We start from the raw sequence: 22,581 nt of genomic DNA, 5'->3' as shown, positions 1-22,581 counted from the left end.
AAAAGTGCACATAGCAGATTTTGGTTTGACAACGACGATTTTGAATTTAGAATAACGTAAACGGACATAGAGGAAATGATTTAAGTGAGAGCGTTTTACATACCCGAGGGCAAAGATTGCCTTTTCAGTGAGTCCGGTGAGACAAGCAGCGACACCGAGTACGAAGGTCAGGATTCCAAAGGCGGCGTGGATCGGTACCAAGGAAGCGCGGAATCCAGCGGTGCCTTTATTGCAAATCAACAGTAGGAGGAAGCTGAAGAAGCCGACTGCGTACTGGAAGACAGATAAGATAAAATTTTGACTAATCTGTGCTTGTGCGGATGTTGTCTTCTGTGGGTTTTAGCTGATCATCAAACTGTTCGTTATGCAGAATGTAAAAATACTGCAGATTAGGGTATATTACTGGTGGTAGGTGCTCCTGTGAGTCCGCGCGGGTAGGTACCACCCTGCTTATTTCTGCAGTAATGCGTTTCAGTTTGAAGGGTGGCGCAGCTGTTGTAACTATACTGAGACCTTAGAACTTATATCTCAAGGTGGGTGGCGCATTTACGTCGTAGAAATCTATGGGCTCCAGTAACCACTTAACACCAGGTGAGCTGTGAGCTCGTCCACCCAACTAAGCAATAAAAAAAGGAGAAACCCAGCGGTTCCAGATAGTATGGATGAGCTGTACCTGTAATCCAAACAGTCCCATGGCGACGAAGCCAATCCAGCTGTGGAGCGAATAGAAGTTGTTGATGCCCTTCTTGTTGTGGTAGTCGAGGACAGCCAGGAAGCCGATAACGATGCACGGGAACGCTAACGCGTGGAAGATGGCGTGCAGCAGTTTGACATAGATGCGCCGGAAGCATCGACAGATGCGGTACAAGAGCACGGCTGCAAGATTTAAAAAAAAAGTTTTAGTAAAATCTCTTTGGAAGGGTATTCGCAGAGTTGAGGTTTAAAAAAATCTTGGATACTGTATAACTCGTCTTCTCGCATTAAAACTGTATAATTTCAACACTTACTAAATTTTACAGGAGAGTGTTTTAAAGGTTTAACATATGATATTTTTAATAATAATCATCTTTGCAACATTAATTTTTTAATTTTTACCAGTTACATTATCTGTCTTTTAAAGTAAGATAAAATTATGTATTAATTTCGTTAACAGTAGTCAAAATATAGGTAAACTAAAAAAACTAAAACTAAACTACGCTCTTTTGACAGTATTTATGAGAAAAATACTGGTGATACCAAATCATTAACCGCATATTAACTCAATTTCGAATATTTTTTGGAAATTGTACACTTTTAATGCGTAAAGACGAAATATTGAAATTGCCGCCGAACTAAACTAAGCAAACTTTAACCGTAACAAATAACAAGGAAACCGCAGAACGTGACTCTTTGCAAAGCTCAGTCGGCTTTTCGGATGTTCTGTTTTCGAGATTTTCATTTTAGACTGAGGATTTTTTAAGACGAGGTTTAATTGTGTCGAATGATGCAACTATTCAATAATTCGGAATATTATACATAATAGTATATTTTCTTCTTAAATAAATACGTAGCCAATGCGTGTATGGAGATACTTCTGCTACGAAGGAATTGATGTTAGTTGATGTTGTACAGGGAAGCGTTGATGGTACAAGACCGCGCGGGAGGCCACCAATGCGGTGGACCGACCAAATTAAAACTGCAGTGGGAGGTCCCCTAAATGAGTGCAGTAGAATGGCCTCGAGCAGGGAGAGATGGCGCGACATCGTGAGACGCATCAAGTCTGCCCCTTCCAACACTACATGACGATCACGACCACTCTATCAAGAGTGACACGACTGAGAAGGAAGGAATAAAGACGTGCCCGCAAAATTACAAATTTTGGGAAGTATTTTAGTATTTGGGATGTGAGCTGGTTGGAAGTGCGTTTTGTTTAAAATAGATGTTTTTATTTTAATTTAATAAAATATTCGAATTCAAATTCGAAGACCGCTCCGGTACCATTTAACACCACGTGATCCGTGACGTCATGTATCTTATATCTCAAATTATATCTCAAGGTAGGTGGCGCATTTACGTCGTAGATGTCTATGGGCTCCAGTAACTATTTAACACCAGGTGAGCTGTGAGCTCGTCCACCGATCTATGCAATAAAAAATTAAAAAAGCTTAGTAAAATACCTGTCATAGAAACTTACAGAAACCGCAGAATGTAACGAAACCGGCCACCATAAGAGTCGGGTGCAAGTTGAACTGCTTGTCCGGGGTGTCGTCGGCCCAGGCATAGCCCCCGCGGTAATAGAACACCCAGAAGATGGTCAGAGCGGAGACGCCAATGAGCAGCACCGTCGCCAAAGTGATCACGAGGGCATACTCGCACCACTCGCAGGCACCTCGCTCGTGGTCGTCCGAGTCATAGGACCGACTGCGTTGGCTGTAAATTTAACAACAATTGTTACTGGCGGTAGAACCTCTTGTGAGTCCGCGCGGTTAAGTACCACCACCCCGCTTATTTTAGCCGTAAAGCGTTTCGGTTTGAAGCTTGGGGCAGCCGTTGCGAACTATACTGATACCTTAGAACTTTTATCTCAAGGTGGGTGGCGGCATTTACTATGTAGATGTCTATGTGCTCCGGTAACCTCTTAACAGCATTTGCGCTGTGAGCTCGTCCACCCATCTATGAAATAAAAAATAAAATAAAAAACATATATTTAAATAAGTCAAAATAAATATCGATTCATCACACTTATCGATTACAATATACATATATATTTAGATTATAAAATATAAAAAGTCTCTCTCTAAAACACAATTACCGGTCGTCTGGTGTAGTGGTAAGTGACATGGTCACTACATACGGGGGTCGCGGGTTCGAATCCCGCCAAGGGAAGAGATTTGTATGATAAATATAAATGTCTTTTCCAGGGTTATGGATGTATATTAAATATGTGTATGTGTATAATAAAAATCTTACATTTATTTCCGTTATCTGGTACCTGTAACACAAGTTCTTTACGAACTTATCACGGGAAAAGTCAACGTGGCGTGAATGTTATAAAAAAAATAAAAAAAAATTTTTATGCACAGCTTTCCAAATATTTATTTGTAGTAACCACTGTTATTTTTTACATGTCTGCTCAAACCAGGAGTACAATGTTCAGGCTTCATGTTCATCTACATATTATGTATGTGAAATTCCGTATTACGTCGTAACTTTTATATTCCTGAACAGATTTGGGCGTGTCAATGTTTAGTTGTCGTTAGAATTTGTCGTCGTAGTTATTTCAGTAACACGGGCTATATTTGTTTGACTGTCATGTATCTCAGTATTGAATAGACAGATACACATCGCACAGGTAGGTAGCATCATCCTGCCTATTTCTGCCCGGAAGCAGTACTGCGTTTTGGTTTGAAGGGTGGGGCAGCCGTTGTACTGAACTGAGACTGAGTGGCGGCATTTACGTTGTAGATGTCTATGGGCTCCCGTAACCGCTTAACATCCTATGCAATAAATAATGTCTTGTTTTGTCGTGCGCACATAACTTATGTTTCAAGCCAGATTTTGTTTCTTTTTATTTGTGTGTTTTTATGTATCTTTAGCTTGTGATGTGTATTGTGAGCCTAATAAAATAAATAAATAAAAAAAGCATTTGATAAAACCTGTTTTATAACGATTTTTGGTTGGTTAGTGAAGTTTTTGGTCTCATTTTTGGCGTTTCGATTTTTTGGATTTAACTATAATCGATCTAATACTACATATAAATCAGTACTTTAAATAACCTTATCCCGAAAATTTTAGCATTTAGTTAACTTTCAAATATAAGATTTATAATTTGAATGGTTGAGTGCATACGAACTTATGTGTGCGAGAAATTAAATGTACAAATATTTTGAGCGCTAGTCACTGCCATGTGTGAACACCACACATCTTGTGATGTAAGGTCGAAATTTTCGACACTAACAGCTGCAGCTACAGCTACAGCTTAGACTTTTAGAATACATTATTTATAATAACGATGCATTTAATTGTGATTGCACACGAAAAGAAAGAGGTTCAATTTTATTTGGCGGTGAAGTTAATGCTAAAATAACAAAAAGAAATATGGCAAACGTAAAAACATCATAAGTCTTAAGAAGTTGAAATCGGATAGCTTGATATTGATATCACGGACTCACTTTTCCTAAACAAAATATAATTAGGTACTTCACTAATAATTTCGATGTTGTTTTCATTGTTTCATACCCAGAGTATTTTTGGCCACATGATCATCCTATTTTCACTTAACATGTCCATACCACGATAACCTACAAACTCTTTATTTTATACTAGTTTACCCGGCAGACTTCGTAGTGCCTCAATCGATAAATAAAAGACCTAAAATTTTGTATAATACAAACCTAAAACAAACAAAAGGAATCCGTCCGACGGGGGACACATCAAAGGAAAAACAAAATTGTCATTTTTATTTAATTCCGAGCATTTTTATATTTTTATATTTTAAACCTTCCCTGGACTTCCACAAATAGTTCAAGACCAAAATTAGCCAAATCGGTCCAGCCGTTCTCGAGTTTTAGCGAGACTAACGAACAGCAATTCATTTTTATATATAGAGATGTAACTAGCGCTACTTTCAGACTTCCTCTTCGATCTGACGTCAAAACATCCAATTAAATATTGAAATTGCCCGATACGCAGAACGAGAGCTTAAGCCTACTTATTCCCAATACGTATCGAACCGGGTCGATAACTAGCTGAATAGGACCTGTTCAAGGAACCCGTTTGATAGAAACGACTTATCTAAATCGACAGGTTTGTGAGGAAACCGCAGCTCCATTGATACTGTAATATCCACTAGAATTGTTTGGGCACAGAGTACAATCTACTCGTGGACAAGGCGTCGTTGTTCAAGCTAAGTCGTGTTGATTTAAAATAGGTGATTGTAGAAAGAATTTTTTTACAATCATTTAAATGTATGATTACTGGTTAATACATAGCAATTCGGATTCAAATAAATATTTGTAGGGAATTAGTAGCTAAAAATCGAAAAGAACTCAGACCTGTACGGAAACTGAACTTACTGTACTATCGATACTACGTACTGTAGAATGCTCGAGTGTACAGGATGCAGGGGGAGCCACGTCACGGAACGATAAGCATTTTGTAAAATGTCTTCGTGTTCTATACCTAAACATTCCGAAAGTATAGGACTGGAAAATATCTACTGATGGCAGGTAGCACCTCTTGAGACCACCACCCTGCCTATTTCTGCCGTGAAGTAGTAATGCGTTTCGGTTTGAAGGGTGGGGCAGCCGTTGTAACTATACTTGAGACCTTAGAACTTATATCTGAAGGTGGGTGGCGCATTTACGTCGTAGAGATCTATGGACTCCAGTAACCATTTAACACCAGGTGGGTTGTGAGCTCTTCCACCCATCTAAGCAATAAATAAAACGGAGTATTTTGAACACGAAGATCACACTGTAATTCGTCGAATAGTTTTGTTAGATCAGTGCTTACGCGATTGACATTTCGTAAATTTACAATTGAATGGTATGGTATAATTTTCATTCCAATACACGTCAGGTAAAGATAAACTAAATATGTTTTGTTTAAGTCTATGTTTATAAATAACAAGCGGCCCGCTCCGGCTCCGCTCGGGTCTTTAACAAAAATCTCAACGATATTTGACGTCGTTTTATTTTTTTTAAATAAAAGAACACTTATTGCGGCATCAAAAAAGATTATTATAGTCTATGTCACTCGGGAATAGTGTAGCTTCCAAACAGTGAAATAATTTTTTAAATCGGTTCAGTAGTTTCGGAGCGAATTCACATACATACAAACAAACAAACAAATCTTTCCTCTTTATAATATACTATAGAAGTATAGATAAATATAAATTTTTAATATTAAACTACTTTCTAATAAGAAATATCTCGACAAATTAAATTTTCCGCAAGGTTCGAAATTTTCGGAGATCAATATTGAATTAGATAAACATCGCCACATCGAACGCAATGAAGGCTGTGCCTGATTTCGCAGAAACTTCCGCAGTTATTTCGCCAGGATTCGTGGACAAGTAGCTTCCAGTTAATTTAAGTTAATTAAACCTCATTCGTTATATTCATTGGATAAGTTACTACATGAATCAATACTTGAACATACAATTCTTGTTACTTTAAAATAAAAGCAGGTCTATTAAATTTGTATTATAGACAATCGTGTAAATATAAAATGTAGTTTATTTAAACGTTGATAAGAAACTTCAAAACTAACAGCGCAATGAGTTTATTAATACGCTATCTCAAACTTTAATTCCAACATTATTGAAATATAGCCTAATTGGATTCACAAACTTGACGACCTCATGGTGTGACGACCACTGGTGGCTCTTCAAATGTAGTACTTATGCAATTGTTCGGATTGTGCTGATAGCGATGGCATGTCATGTCATGTCAAGCAGTATCTCTTTTGATCACCATCAATACAATCCCGCGTACTTCGATAAGGGTAGAGTCCGATGAATTATTTTCGTATGGTAATTAATTTGCTATTAACCGTAATATCCGTTACCGGTTGAAAATTAATAAAACGCTATAACTAAGGTATACGAAAAAGTATTATTAATTAAAATGTATTGTTTTCATTGAATCGAATGCACATGAAATTAATTATTATATACGCTGAGTACAAAGTTATATTAAAGCCATCTCCATAACATTTATTAGTTTTGCTTCCATAGATATATTGCAAAAATGAATTACCGTTTTCAAAGATTTTTCGTTGTCTCAGAATTTACCTATTTGATGATACGAAAAATGGTGAACTTTACAAAATTAGTTCAACCAATAAATTCAATGAAATCTCATTCGAACATAAACAAACGATGTATTTTAAAGTGGTCTTCAATTAATGTTGTCCCTTCGTTACGTGAGTCAAAGGTCAACTTAATCCATTTATGCTTAAATTGGCGAAGTATCCTCTGTTTTTTCAAGGTAATGTGTACATACATTTATAATATGAATGAGGTTTTATTGGAGCTACATTAAAATCATTGATAATACACGATGGAGCAAGCTGGTTCCATGGTGTTTTGAAATAATGACGTCAGCGTGGCTAACGCCATTCTTTTCATCATTATCATTGCCTTCCATAGTGACAGTAATTAACTCTTACTCTGACTCTTAACTTTAACTATTTTTAGTCAACTAAATAGTGACATTGCACCGACATATATATTTAATTATAATTATTCTAAAACAACTATTATTCTTAAATGTTCAAAAAAATCTATTGTGGATCCATTAAAAATAAGTTATGTAGATATTGCTTTTTTGTAATTTAGATATTTAAATCAAAATAAAACATCAAACCAAGTTCTGTATTTTGTACTAAGTTAATATAAAAACGAAAAAGCACTAATATATTTTCTTAATTTTTTTTCGTTTACCTTATACAAGTTAAGCATTTTCCTCTAGTAAAGACAACGATGTCGGCAAAGAGAATAATTCCACTTATTTCGCCTTTCGCATTCTTTTGTGAGAACGCCAGGGGTAGAATGTTAAAAGTAATATTTGTGAAATAAAATTATGAAATTCCGTATTAAATAGTTTCATCTAAAACACGGAAATTCTAAGTAGCTATATAGGCTTTTTATAAGTAAACTAATGTAATTTTATCAATAATGTAAACCTCAATAAAAACCGATTTGTTTTAAAATATGATTTTTAGTTCTTTTTACATAGATTGAGTACATTGGCTTGACAAACTATTCCAAAATCCTTTAAATAGGACTGCAACGACTTACTTTCATTCTGTTTGTGCTACTGTAAATTTATTTCCCTTTTAGCGTATATTCTCAAATAGCTCATTCACGTAAGCTAACTTTTAAAGCAATACAAATAGCTAAAGTAACATAACATATCTATGTAGCTTGCCACCTAGTTTGCTTTCTTTTAAACTAGGTTTTTAGAATACAAATTTTTAGTGTAGCCGTGATAGACACAATAAAATTTCGAAATGTAACAATTTTTTGTTATTATATGTATAGCGAAATAATAATAATAAAATATATTAATACAGCCAGATAAAATACGTTAAATTATGGTATTATATAATATATTATTGTTAAGTATAATTATAAAACTGAAGGAATTGAAGAGTCAACTCTTAATCAGTAGCGTTTGCCATTGTTATTATTAAGCAAAAACTTAATACGTTACTGGCTATGTTTACAAATGTTAACACTATTAATCCCATTTGTAACAAAAAAATAAGTATAAATAGACCAAGCTATTAAATAAGATGTGAGAACAAATTTCGCTAATTCAACTACTATTATAACCATAATGCGAGCATTATAAAGTATCACTTTCGTCTTTTTCTCTTAAATTCACACATTAGTTCAACAATCAAGAAATTTTTGTGCCGCACGATCTGATAAAGCACCCGTTCCCTTCTCTCCGATAGGCAGTGATTTCTAATTTAAAAAGCAGCCATCAAACTTGTTGCGTTTGATCTGGCAATGGGCCCAACGTAGAAATGTAGTAGTGCAGGGTCTAGAGACGAAAGCCAAGGGAGGGGGCCGGTCATCGACCCCACCGACCATGGTACTCCTGGCCTACATGTAACGAAAAGAGCGACATTACTTCACTCAACGTTTTTATGACAAGGTACTTACTATACGTGGAACTTTAGCTGTTTGAAACTGGAACGGTATTAAGAATACTCTTCTATGTTCCTCTTCAAACAATTTTGACGGTACAAACGTTTAAATGCCCCGTTAAATTATCAACACACATGCGGAAAGTTCTCAGAACTTCACCTCTTGTTCTCGAGAGTCCTCTTGCAGCAATTAATGTTAGTAACTGCCGAGAGATCTTACAACCAACATTGATGGTAAGATTCAAACTTTATTAGCCTAACTATAAGGGTGATTTTTCGGCGTGCGCTCCTTTGATCTATAATTAACGGAAGCAGTTGTGTAATTTAAAGACAGTTTAGACAGATGTAAAAGGATTACACGCAGACAAACAACCGCAGCCTTGTGAACTATAAAACATCTCACTGACGCTTAGTTGATTAGATAAAACTGTTGCATTATCAATGGTAGTTATTATATTTTTATTATGTAACACCATTACAATGGCCCAGTTATTGTAACAGCGAGACCACGGAACTGTAACGAAATAAAGAATTTGCCAAACCGTTCAAACGCCCTCCTTTCCAAACAGTTAAAACGTGTCACGGGTCGTTTGATTTACAGATACTTGTGAATTTTATCAATAAACACTTCCCTTGGTTAATGGGCAGCTTCGAATGCTCTGGTTTGGATATATAATTTAAAACTATTGGCTATGACTTGAGAAGGTGAGCTGGTTTACTTTGGTATAAAAACAGAGGATCTTATGTGACATTAGTCCCGTTATTATCAAAAGACAGAAGTATGCGTTTCCGGCTTGCTAGAGCTCTTAACGATTATACGTCCATAGCATCAGAATCCTGACCTTATTTATTAATTTAACCTCCGCTGATACTTATCCTGATTTATCAAGTAGCTACGTTCGTAATGAAATACCTACTTATGTTTATTGTTATTTTTTCAAACTTAATCATCATTTGAACTACGCTTTCAAATAATGCATATGCCATATGCCTAGACGTAGACATACAATATTCCCCACTAGGAATGTATGAAAGCTGTCAATCGCGAGAGATGCCGCTATATGGGAAATGCTTTCGAAGTAAGATTGGAGAAAGTTACCTGAAATAACTTAATAAAACATTTTCGTACGACTTATTTTATTGCCAACTTTAAGATTGGCTTGTTTACATTATGATCACACACAATCGCGGCATTGTCATTGAGAAATACATTATACAATAATAGGTATAAAATATTTGATTTCAAAATAAATAATTTATCGTTAATAAAACTACACACAGTTTTGTTTAGAACACAAATACATAATTTTACAAAATCAAAATAGTCACAAAGTCGGTAAAAAAAGTATACCAGATGCCGAATTTCATTTTTTATTAATTATTGTCATCCTAATGTTTTGTGTTTCACACATTTCTCTCTTTGGAGCTAGAGAACGGCTAATTAGATTATTTTATTATTATTGTCTTTCGTGTCTGTCAGCTGTTGTGTAAAGGCTCATTATTACTGTGGGTAAACAATGCGTGCTCACGTGCAAATGTCACTCTTGTAAAAGCGTTTATGATGTAGAGCATATACCGTTCAGTTGGATTGTAAGTTCGACCGAGATGGCATCGAAGAAAGCCTGAAATCATTGACCTATCGTACCTTTAGGCAGCAGGTTTAAATTTATTTTAGAAATAGAGCAAGTTCGCAACGACCTTCATTAATAAACAGGACAGACTTATTTATTTACGACCTGTCGTATTCTGTATCAAGTGTGACTAATAGATCCCCTTGACTTTAGCTGCTTTGAACAGATAGCTTTACGATCGTAGCATTATTTACGTATTTCCCACGGCTGTCATCATTCAAATTGCAAAATGCAGATTACGAAGTTATTATTGCTGAAATTCTGAGAGATTCTGAGACTTAACTGCGCAATCTTATACACGCATCCTCATTTTTTAAGCAATACGTGTATGGCTTTGTGAATTTCATTTTGAAAAACGATTAACGGTCGTATTGTTCGTGTACTTAAATTTTATTGTTTTTTTTGTAACATTTAAGTTAGTAGCTATCTTATATTTTGTTTGATTAGGAAATAACTTGGCTAATATGTCTCCAACGTCTGGTATTACATCTCCAGTTAGATCAAAAATCGATAACCGATTTTTATCGATTGTTATGTACTCGAAGGGACGCGTCTTGCAAAAGGCACACAGGTGCCGAATAACCGCATTTCCGATTTGCAGTGATTCTGACTCAGGGAGATATACAGGGATAAGAGTTGGCGGTGCCATTTAACGAAGGAGCTTCAGATAGCCTGCCAATCTCAAATTCTGATGGTCGTGGCAGTAAATATCGCAGGTTTGGCGTCCCTACACAACACAACGCTTGGGCGAAGCTCTGGCTATTTCCTTGATAAGTGTTTGGATTGACACTTATCAATATCAATTAATTACTCAACTCAGTCACACTTAACTTTAAGCACAATCTAAATAGACACAACACGGAGCAGATAGTTAGATTTTTGATTTTGTTACTATGGAAGTCTACTTTAAAATATTTTCAAGAATTTTGACAACCGGCGACTTTTTCTAATATTAAATTGTTAATTGCAAGACCGCTGGTAACTTTTTTTATAAACTTCCTATTCTAATTAAAGCTACTTCAAATATGTGTTTTATAAAAACAATACTAAGATCCATTTTCAAAACGTCGTTTATTTGATCCTTCCCGTGTGCATCGAGCCGACGCGACGGTAGTCAACCTTTTGTTTCGATGCGAGCTACAGTGCACTGCGGACTGTGGACCAACTACAAAAGCAAACTCGTCCTATTTAATGAGGAAATGCTCCAGAATGACTACAATTATTGTGTGTATAACAACGCTCCGAGTCGCTGTGCGCTATGATAGGTTCCGAATAAAATATGTATTCAAAATTACATTCGTTTTTATCAATTCTATCTATTTTAGTTCTACTAATACTACGAAAAGAATCATTACGCAGTTCAGATTATAACATAATATATTTTTTTTTAATAGTAAACTGAGGTTATGTTACTAATATTATCGCTATCATCATTAGTCCCTAGGCCCATTAACCCACAGACATAACCCACTGAGTTTCTCGTCGGATCATCTCGGTGGCTCGCGTTTCCGATCCGGCGATAGATTCTGCGAAGCACTGCTCTAGCTAAGGTTAGTGTTAGCAACGTCGTCAGGTTTGAGCCCCGTGAGCTCACCTAATTATTAGGGATATGCTGAAATCGCCTCTCAAGTCCATCAGCTTAGATAGGCAAAAAAGATGAATTTACTACTATAATAAACGCAATACTTTATTGGCTGACTGGTTATTGGTTTAATGGATATATAAATCGTCTTATAGTTTATGGACCAGTAATGACACACACACTTCACGGTGTTTTGTTTCTATTGTAGTTCGAAATAAATGTATTCTTATGTAAAGCCTCTTCAAAGGCGAGACTGTGGTCGTTACCAGAACTGTTTTAGAACACGCTGTAGTTAGAAACAGCGGTTCGTGCCCAATCTCAAAAATGTGATTTCCTCCTAGAGACAGGAATGAATTCGCCAAAGAACATGTCGTTGTAGTGAATTATGAAACTAAAGCTTCGCCTTGAATTTACACTTGAAAGAACAAATAATATTTATAATTTCTTTTAGAAATCGATTGAGATTTCTTGTAGAAACCGACTTAGAGCATTCATTAACGGTGCAAGAAACGACAAGGTAACAAAATTGCAAATAAATTACGTAATGGCTCTTATTACCAGATATGAAAGTCTAGAATCACTGTAGAATATCTCCAACCAAGTGTACTTTATAAAATATCACAGTGCTTAAGATAATAATTTTTTTAGCTATTGTTCGATACATTAATTTCGGTTATCGGTGGTTTTTTGCCCATATCTTGGGCATTTCGAAAATAAAAGTTTCAACGACCTACTTTATAAAAATAATACGTAATGGTAGGTAGCTTTGATGTATACGCATTGCTATAAAAATATATATTCGAACGCACTCCATTGCTTTATTATACTTATTTAATATATCACACAATTTAAATAAGAAAAAAATTAAAGAAATCCGATAAAGTTAAAAATAGCTATTTATCATCGTGAAATAAATTTAATGTGTGAAAAACACAGGTATTATTAGCCTTACCTTACCTAGTTTTTTACGTACATAACAATTGGGACTATATACACATAGTTGGGTGAAAGAGCACAAATTTCAAAATATTAACACTTCCAGAGTCGCCTTTTGTTTCTCTAATAGACATTCTACGTACATATATATGTACATACTACGCATCTATGTAATCGATGTCTAAAAGTTGTGAAAGTGTTCATAATCTAACATTACGTATGACCTGTCATATTCAACATCATCGCCACAGAACCGTAGTCAAAACTAAAAGAGGGTTTAAAGATGGGTCAATCAAAATCGTGATTAAGCCTAAATTTATGTCTGATTGGGATTTTTTTTTTTTCAAATCATTATGATCACAATCGATAAATTAACATTCGTTTCCTTGTTGTTTGGTTCGGCGCTCTTTGGCATTTAAAACGAGCGTATCAATAAGCTTTATGGACGTTTTTACAGATTCCAACTTTAAATTCAAAAATTTTAATTTAAAAAGTAAATTTGTGAATACATATTTCAACATTAGTAGGTGCCAGTTTATTTTTTCTTTTTTCCTTCGAAATACGAGGCGCAGGTTACACGCGGAATATTTTCGGAATCAAAATAAACTATATGTCATTAATCCGCGGGCGCTGTAAAATTTCACGGTACAACTCTGCAACCAATAGATGGTAAAAAGTGGCCCACTGACCGCCGAGTAACGGTTAAACGAACCACCGTGTCTTCATTTCACTATCAGAATTATTTTGCTAAGAACCTGTTTCGATCACGTACGTACCTTCGAAAAACACAAGCGTTCGAAATTTCAAATATAAATCAGAAATTCATCGATTTAAAAAAAAAAAATTCTATTTGACCAAGACTTATGTCGGTTCTTATAAAAAGTCATTCACTCAATTCATTCAATTTGCAGACACGTGTCCTCGTTACAAAGTACTCGAACTATTGATGTGAATGGTTTGTGAATGATACAATTGTGCACGTGCTCGAAGACCAATGAATACTCCTTTCTATTTGAATTTTATATTATGTTCTGTCCTGACATCTTTGTTGTTGCTTCAGTCCACTCATACGGCTGAAGGAAAACGGCTACCACAACCAAGCGTCAATGGACATCGTCAATGAAAAACCCACTCCTAATTCAAAAAGGGGCGCTAAAAAATTAGTAAATTTAAATATTGATATTACTCACAACGATAAATTAGCTGTCCTAGACTTATTTATAGACTAGACTATCTGGAATCATTTAAAGAAGATTTAAGCAAAAATTGTTACTTAGACGTATATATATCATAGAATCGATTACTATTACTATTTTTTTTTATTGCTTAGATGAGTGGACGGGCTCACAGACCACCTGCTGTGAAGTGGTTACTGGAGCCCATAGATAGATGGCTGCCCCACCCTTCAAACCAAAACGCATTACTGCTTCTCGGCAGAAATAGGCAGGTGGTGGTACCTACCTGTGCGGACTCACAAGAGGTCCTACCATCAGAATCGTGAATATTCCAATCTCAAAGCTCTGTGTCAAGATTTATCAATCAATTTTTTCGGCAATTACAGTTTACTTGTCAAACTCAGCCCGCTTCGCTGTCCTATCTTTGATTTAGCTTTGATCCATATCGCTCCCAAACTGCACTAGGCTAATCTGAAGATTTCCTGCAAATGTCATCGAAGCCGTTTCAGTCGTTTGGAAAATATAGGGATCACATACATACGCACACGATATATATATATATATTTGTATATCAAATAATATAGATGCCAGTTAACTGTCATCGAGATGATGGGCATTAAAATTCTTTTTGTTTTTGAAAAATAGAAATGAACCAAAAAAAATTTAGCCTTTAATTGGTGAGATTTTGCTTACTCGTACATTCATAATTAATTATAGTTGTGTATCACTTACATAATATTATTCATTCGGCACTTAAGTTAAAAATCTCGAATCCCTTTTTCGGAATTCGTAAATGTAATTAATTCATTTTAAATATTACACTGCTATAGAGAATAATCATTTTTTTATTTTATTTCCTGAACATTTTACATTTTCAGAGATGTGCCCTTTTCGAAAATGCATATTCAATTGAATCAGTCAAAATCGCGAGACTGAACCATAAAAATAGTTTTAATTCACTATTACTGATTACCATGTTTGTAGCCATTAACGTCGAAGTTAATGTGGATGTGTAACGAAGCTGAGTATTTACTTAGGTACATGCTAATTATGACAAGCTACATACAACGCTGTTCCAATCCCGATATGTTGATTTAGAGGGGAAGCGATCTCTTCTAGTAGGTAATAAAATATCGTTGCGAGAGTAAACACGAGCGAGCGCTCTTTGAAAATACAGATCAACAACGTAGCTAACATGAGAAGGATAATTTGTCTGTAGCAAAAATTAAACTGATATTTTCTTTGATTTTTTTTCCTGATAATTAACTAGCTATTTTTGAGTGATAAATAAAAAAAAAAGAGTGTTGTAATTAAACTTAAACAAACACTTTTCCTGTGATTCGAATGTCCAAAATGAAAAATTTTGTTGTCATGGGAAACCATATCAATTATTTTAGTACTAAAACGTGTTCCATATTCGTAGGCATGCCTTCAAAGTTGTAAAGTAACGGTATTTATTAACAAATAGGCGAAAATAACACAATGTCGGTTGTATTCGACGGACGGTGTATTAACGGGATTTCTAATATCACGTGAAAACGTTATATCACGACTTATTGGCAAAGCCTTAGAACTATTTCTTTCATCGAAGTAGAAAATTCGAGAACAAGAAGAGATAAATACCTGATATTAATGAATATTGCACAATTATTAACAGAAAGAATACATCTTCTCTTTCTGATCGCAGTATAATTGATACACCACTTCGATAAAGCGGCACGACACGAGAACCCTCTCATCGTGGCCGCCGGTAACTACATTCCCGATAGGGGTGGGTGATATAAATCGTATATAGATTCAATATCTATATATCGCAGCAATATCGTTGAATCCGATATCGCCCCGCACGAAATCTATATATCGATATCAGCCGATACACGATATTGCTCGATGTGATGCGCATCGCCATATCGTACCGATTCGTGAATCGAAACCTATATTTCGATATCAGCCGATACACGATATTGCTCGATGTGATGCGCATCGGCATATCGTACCGATTAATATCAGCAATATTCGTTTGGTTCGTATCGAATCGGCCAGAGTGAGTGAGCGCACGATAGGGATATCATGTGATGAATGAAACAGAAACAGGCATTATCCATACAATTGTAAACCTTATATTTAAGTCCATATGTCTGTAGATTATTCTTAGCGTATCAGCAGGATACAATTAAGGAAAGAAGTTTCAACTTTCGACCCTAACTTGAATGCAGTATAGCCTATTTGCATCGTTGAATTTAATTTCACGCGCTTTGACCTTGAACTAGAATTTTTGGACAAGTGTTTATAAATACTTAAAAGTTTTTTGTGTTTGATTTTTAAAGTACACATTTTTCTATTTTTAGTTGAATCCAAATAATTGAGTTTATTTCTTGTGTTTGTATGAAACTTTTGAAATCTACACTCTATTGGTATATTTTGTAATTTTAAATTAAGACACAAAATACTAAAAACTGAAAATAATGTAGCCAGTCCTAAGCCTGGTAAAAGCATGAAGGAAAGTTTTTTTGATATTTTTATTTTCATGTTCTTTTTATTACTTTAAGATCATATTATAAATTGATATCAGAAAACCAACCGTATAACGTTGACTTAAATCTATATCTACTATGATATTATATCAGCGTATCGTTTCAAATCTCAAATATCATGAATCGAGAAAATCTACTAGCATCCATCAATATATAGATTCAGAAAATATATAGATTCAATATCCGATATTGATCCTCGATATATAGATACGATTCGATACGCGGCAAAACCGATATTACCCACTCCTAATTCCCGATCCTGCGGAAAGAATGGAAAGCAGTCGACGTCTCCCAAAACACGTCATCTCGGATCCTCCCGATCCACTAACGGTGCTTCTAGGAACTTCAAGCACCGGTCACCGTTCTCGACGAACCCGTCGCTTGCGACGAAGGGCTCGACGAGTAAATTAACTCCCAGACACAGCCCACTGAGTTTCTCGCCGGATCTTCTGTGGGTCGCGTTTCCGATCCGGTGGTAGATTCTGCGAAGCACGGCTCTTGCTAGGGTTCGTGTTAGCAACGTCGTCAGATTTGAGCCCCTAGAGCTCACCTACTAGTTAAGGTTACACTGGAATAGCCTCTCAAGGCTACCAGCATAGGTAGGAAAAAAAATATTTATTGATACAATTTTATTAAAGTCACCTGATGCCATTAACACTATAAGGATATATGAACTAGAATGCCATTTTTAGAGTTGCGTAGTGTTTTTAATTGTGCCAAGTTCTCGCAAAAATTATGGAACTACATTGTGTTCTATTTAATTTAAAAGCACATAACATTTAGCTTATAAAGTTGAGAATGTTAAGTCAATTTTTTTACGAATCTGTTTTAGCAACTCCGCAAACGAATCTATTTGAATATTGTTTTTTTTTTAATGAATCTGTAATAACAGTATTTCAGCAAACCAATCCATTAACATTTGGCATCGAAAGACAATACTTACACAATCTAAAATGCATTGAACGAAAATTGATAGGCGCGTAGAACGCGTGATCACTTTTAACAGTATGTAAACTGGAATTTTCATCGCGGAACAAGGTCATGTATCACTGAGATTCAGTTTGGAAGCTGATAAACCGTGTTTGAGATGACGATAATGTATCGCGACCTTGCGCCGATAAAAACATCTTAGTGTTTGCTTAGGACTTTTCGGTTAGTCGAGTGTTTTTGACATACATATTATAATATGTCGACTGCGTCATGCAAAGGTGTAACGATGTTTTGTTTCATAATTGTACAATGAGATCTGTTTTCGTTTAATATTCTTATCTTCCACTATATGTGTAAATAGTTTAGCTGTTCTGTACAAGCTATTCTAGGGTACTTCGAAACAAAACTATATAAGTATATACATAAAATAATCGTATATACATAAAATAAAATAATCGCCCCTTGGCTGGGTGGTGCGATGACCTCCGCACGGTGGCCGGCAAGAAGTGGATGAGGAGAGCCGCAGACCGGGCTCAGTGGTGTGGATTGGGAGAGGCCTATGTCCAGCAGTGGACGACTGTGGGCTGTTGATGATGATGATGATGATGATGAAAATAATCGTGTTACCTATTCAATACTTTACACTGCCAAGAAGAGTTATCATGTCATGTTGTGACAGACATTCGAAGCAACAGTTAACCAAGTAGCGTTTTCCACCATCAGCCCATCCACACTTTTTAACGTTTATTTGCAATCACACAATACGCCATATATAAGCACGTCACAAATCACAACGCCACAAAATATTGAACATCGTGAAAATCGTTAATTCAGTGGCTATAACGCCATGGATTAAATAAGTGCACAGTTGCAAGGACGACTCAGGAAAATGCTTTCAAAAAATTCGTCACAGCTTATGTGTTATCTTTCACATAAATTATGTACACTGGTGTTCGAAGTAATTACCGCTTTTTTTAATCGTACACTCAATTCGATACTAATCGATAAGTATTCGAAATATCTATCGATATATAAAAAATTGTATATAGCAGTGCGTGTATGTCTAAAAATGTCCATGTAATTAATACATGGCTTTATCGGACGCACCATAAGATCCTTTCCGTTGGAACCGTGTAGCGTTTTGTATGCGCATAAATCAACCGGTCGTGCCAGATGTCCGTATTACAAAACACATACACTATGTTCAGTGGGAGGGTAGTGAGCAAATCACGTATAATTTCATAGTCCAATCATCATTTATACCAATGAATACGCGAACGAATTAACGCTTTACGTCTTTAGGTTCAGATGATAGAAATTAACGATTAGCAAATTCGACCGAGCAAATTAACAAATCGATTAGCAAAAAGTGAAATTATGTCTCGATATAGTATATAACAATTCCAGCTATCTCACGTAAATAAATAAATAAATATATTTATAATTTTATGTGTTAAAATCTAAATTTAAAATTTTAAACGTTTTTTAACCAATATTTGCATATTTTTTTTAATTAAAAGAAAAAGTTTATTTTCCGGTTTTATTGAGTCGTATACATAATTAAAACTCCTTTTACGGTTTGATCTTAGTAAATACTTCTCTCGTTTTCGTGGTCAAGGACAGTCGTCCGTGAAACTGTAATTTCATGTAATGTACTATTTTTTGCCTATCCTAGTAACCTCGAGGGGTTATTCTCAATTCTTCGAAAGTTAATTTGCTCGAAACTTGAAACGACAATAAAAAAACGGGAAATTTAAACGTAAAAGTAGTTATATTATTAAAATGAGCCTGCAAGATTGATGCCCGTTAAATAAGTTTATTCAGAGGATTTTAATAGGTAACTTAGATATTAATTAGATAAGAATGTTTATCCCAATTCTAACTTTCAGTGGAAGTGAAGACAGGTAAACAGCAGACATTAAAGCAGAGAGAGCCAAACTACAAGAAATATATTGTGCATATTGTGTACAATATATATATTGTCATCTAGTGACATTAAACAAGTGAAAAACGTCCTTAAGTCAAAGACAGATCTTGTATCGGGTTGTCTGACGCGAAAGTGTACAAATCCAGCTTATTAGTTGGAAAGTGAAAACTAATTTTGGCTTACGCAATTTACATAATGCTACTCGTTAACGTGGTAACCATGACAACGCTCTGCTGACTCGAGAGTGAAACCAGGGACATCGACCTTCCACCAAAGTGCCGCACTCGCATTAATAACCGAAGTCACGTTGCTAATTCGGTCAGTTAATTAATTTTAATAATAGTGAAAATTCGGAATTTAAAGTCTTGCAAATTAAACAAGTTTCTAGTTTTTTTTTAATACTTTTTATACATATAACATGCATTTATTAAACTTTGATTGTTTTCAAAGTTTTTTTTTCTTTTGCGGTCTTTTTACGAGTGGAAGAACTCGCAGTCCTGTTATTAAGTGATTATTGGAACGCCTCCACCCACCTTGAGAGATGTAATCTCAATTGTATATTGTATAACAATTGTCTCACATTTTGAACCGGAGCACACGACTGCTTCGCGATAAAAGAATACACTACCGTTCAAAAGTTTGGTAACGCCAATTTCCAGTAGACCAAAAAAAATATGTGTACATACATGTGTATGTAAGAAACGTAATAATATACTTTTAATTTTGACAATTATATTCGTTAATAGGGCAAGAAAGGCGTAATCATAGTTACACGATAATATAACGTGCCCTACCTCAGAGATCATAAAGGTCGGAAGTAATTGAGTTTGCTGGGTCGGCAGGCACTCTCGCTCGTGAAGCAATTCATCTACACCTACGCAATATAAAGGATTTCGTCTAGAAATTTCTATTAATCTATTCGAATAAGTATTTTATTCTCATGTTGCAACCGATCTTTTTTTAGACAACTTCAAAGGGTTTGTAATAATTACTAAAATATTATTTAATAAGTTTTTACCAAGATTCTTACATAGAATCAGTTCCCAATATTCTGGCGCTGTTGCAAGGCATAGGTAGATAGATGTTCTTATGGGACATAAAAAGTACAAGGGCGAGCTTAGTGTTCGAGCATTATGTAGCAGCTAACTTTGGTGCATAGTGGATAATTATACAACTCACAATGTCCAAACAGTTCTAAATTTATTACTATTTTGACGATTTAAAAAAAAATCTTTGTATAATATATTTTGTACTTTGTATAATATAAGACCACAATAATACACATCGCAAAAGAAGTTTCACTTCTTTCACGTGAACTAAGTTGTACGCCCACCGTTTTTTTTTCAAAGTTCCTCCGTCTACGTACGAACTATTATTTTGTAGTGACATAAATTAAGTATATACTAAGATCCCATGTATTTGTTTTTATTATAATACTTTACATTAATGATATACGTATAATAAACATGAAAAAATATTTTGTGTTATGTAAAGTTGATTTCATAACGAAACGTTATTTGAATTTGATCATTGTATTTGGCATTTGAGAGAATTAATACGAACCTTATTTTAGCTTGGCTGTAACCCCATTCATATTGAAAGATAAAATGTAAACCAAATTAAATGTAACAAGTAAATAAATGTAACAGGACCCAAGCGAGTATTTTAAGCGAGTATTAAATACACGAAGGGCACAAAAAGGGTTGGCTGTATTTACGTTGTGATTTCTATGATTTTCGGTAAACACTTCACACCAGATAAATCATACAGCATCAGAAAAAGGAAGCTTGTAAGTAATTTTACAGTTTTCTTTAAGTGCTATAATAAAATTTACTACTAATATCTCGGCTTAATTTCAATGCCAATTTCCATCACATCCGTGAACTGGTCGAATTATGTTGCCATTTGTACCTAATGTGTTTATCTGAAATAATGACAATAGTAGGAGGACAGTGGAGGACAAGAATGTGTTGTTTAACGTTTGTGATGCTATCAGTAAATTGATTGTTGTTAGCCAGACCGCCATTTTGGTTACTGGGACGTATGTTTGATGATCTCATGTAATGTTTAGTTGAAATACGAAAATAACTGTGCATCGTAAGTAAATACCATCAGTTGGTTTAAAACTTTTGTATCTGTGGCCGCTCTTCGGCTTTCTCTGTTCTGTCGTAGGCTCTGTGAGAAGCGCTCCTAGGAATTCGCATCAAGATTTTAGATTTATGAGAATACCAACAAGTTTGTTCGATCAAAACTTGTTTGTTTACAAGGTCCTTAACGATTACGATCTGCATTCTTCCTGCCTACACCAAACCGCCTTGAGGACCTGTCGATTGTTAGAACGACTGGTACAGCATTGCCGATAAGCAAATCTCTAATGAAACATTCAGATGTTATCCATTCACAAATAGCTGTTGCGAAACATAACAAATAATTCCTCAAGGCCGTATATAAAAATAATGTTCATTGCTCTCAATTAAAGCGTGTAGACGCACTGACTGCACGGTACGTGTTGTAAACGTAATTATTTAAAAAAATATTTAACGAACTAATGTCAGAATTAAAACTAATTTTACCGTTTACTACTGTATTATTTACGTTTCGAATACTTTACATAGTCACAGACGATCACGTAAAATTAGTTTTAAGTAAGTTTTAAGTAATGACTAGCGAAAAGATTACGTTTTAAGTAAGAATACCCATAGGTATATATTTGGATTTTGACTCCAAATAAAATGAGTTTGTCTGATGCGGATTTGAATCTGTCACACGATTTAATTGTTTTAAAAGAAGTTTTAAACATTTTTATGAGGAAAAATTTTTTTTTTATGGCCCTTGTAGGCAGACGAGCATACGGCCCACCTGATGGTGAGTGGTTACCGTCGCCCATGGACTTCAGCAATACCAGGGGCAGAGCCAAGCCGCTGCCTACCGTTTAATACTCTCCATAAGCCTCGTTTGAAGAAGGACATGTCATAGCGCTCGGGAAACACCGTGGAGGGGAGCTCATTCCATAGCCGGATGGTACGTGGCAAAAAATACCTCTGGAAACGCACTGTGGATGACCGCAGTGGCTCCAGGTAGTATGGATGAACTCTACTCCGGTGGTGGGCGGTGCGATGGTAAAAACGAGATGCCGGTATCATCTCGAACAATTCCTCAGAGCATTAGTAATATTATCAGTATATAGATATTGTTGTTGTTTTTTTAATAGGTAAGTACAGCGCGA

At 35.4% G+C, this 22,581-nt stretch overlaps 1 protein-coding gene and 1 long non-coding RNA gene across 12 annotated transcripts in view; both read right to left on the bottom strand.

Moving 5' to 3' along the window:
- Positions 1-22,581, bottom strand: part of LOC101741447 (transmembrane ascorbate-dependent reductase CYB561) — a 65,053-nt gene that overhangs the window by 4,963 nt on the left and 37,509 nt on the right. For all 11 annotated transcript variants that reach the window (XM_012694017.4, XM_004930391.5, XM_021350824.3 and 8 more), the window contains 3 exons: positions 2,174-2,409; positions 674-876; positions 104-273 (listed from right to left, as the gene is read on the bottom strand). In XM_012694017.4, the coding sequence (XP_012549471.1) occupies positions 104-273; positions 674-876; positions 2,174-2,409 (609 nt within the window). The remainder of the gene's footprint in view (positions 1-103; positions 274-673; positions 877-2,173; positions 2,410-22,581) is intronic.
- LOC134199499 (uncharacterized) lies at positions 16,470-17,760 on the bottom strand. The gene is made up of 2 exons (XR_009974011.1): positions 17,442-17,760; positions 16,470-16,980 (listed from the first exon to the last, which is right to left on the bottom strand). It is a non-coding gene; the product is annotated as an uncharacterized LOC134199499 (long non-coding RNA).

The sequence above is a fragment of the Bombyx mori genome, chromosome 10, assembly GCF_030269925.1.
Source record: "Bombyx mori chromosome 10, ASM3026992v2".
NCBI lineage: Eukaryota > Metazoa > Arthropoda > Insecta > Lepidoptera > Bombycidae > Bombyx > Bombyx mori.
Note: the sequence above shows the minus strand (reverse complement) of the source record. Positions and strands in the feature narration are given on the sequence as shown.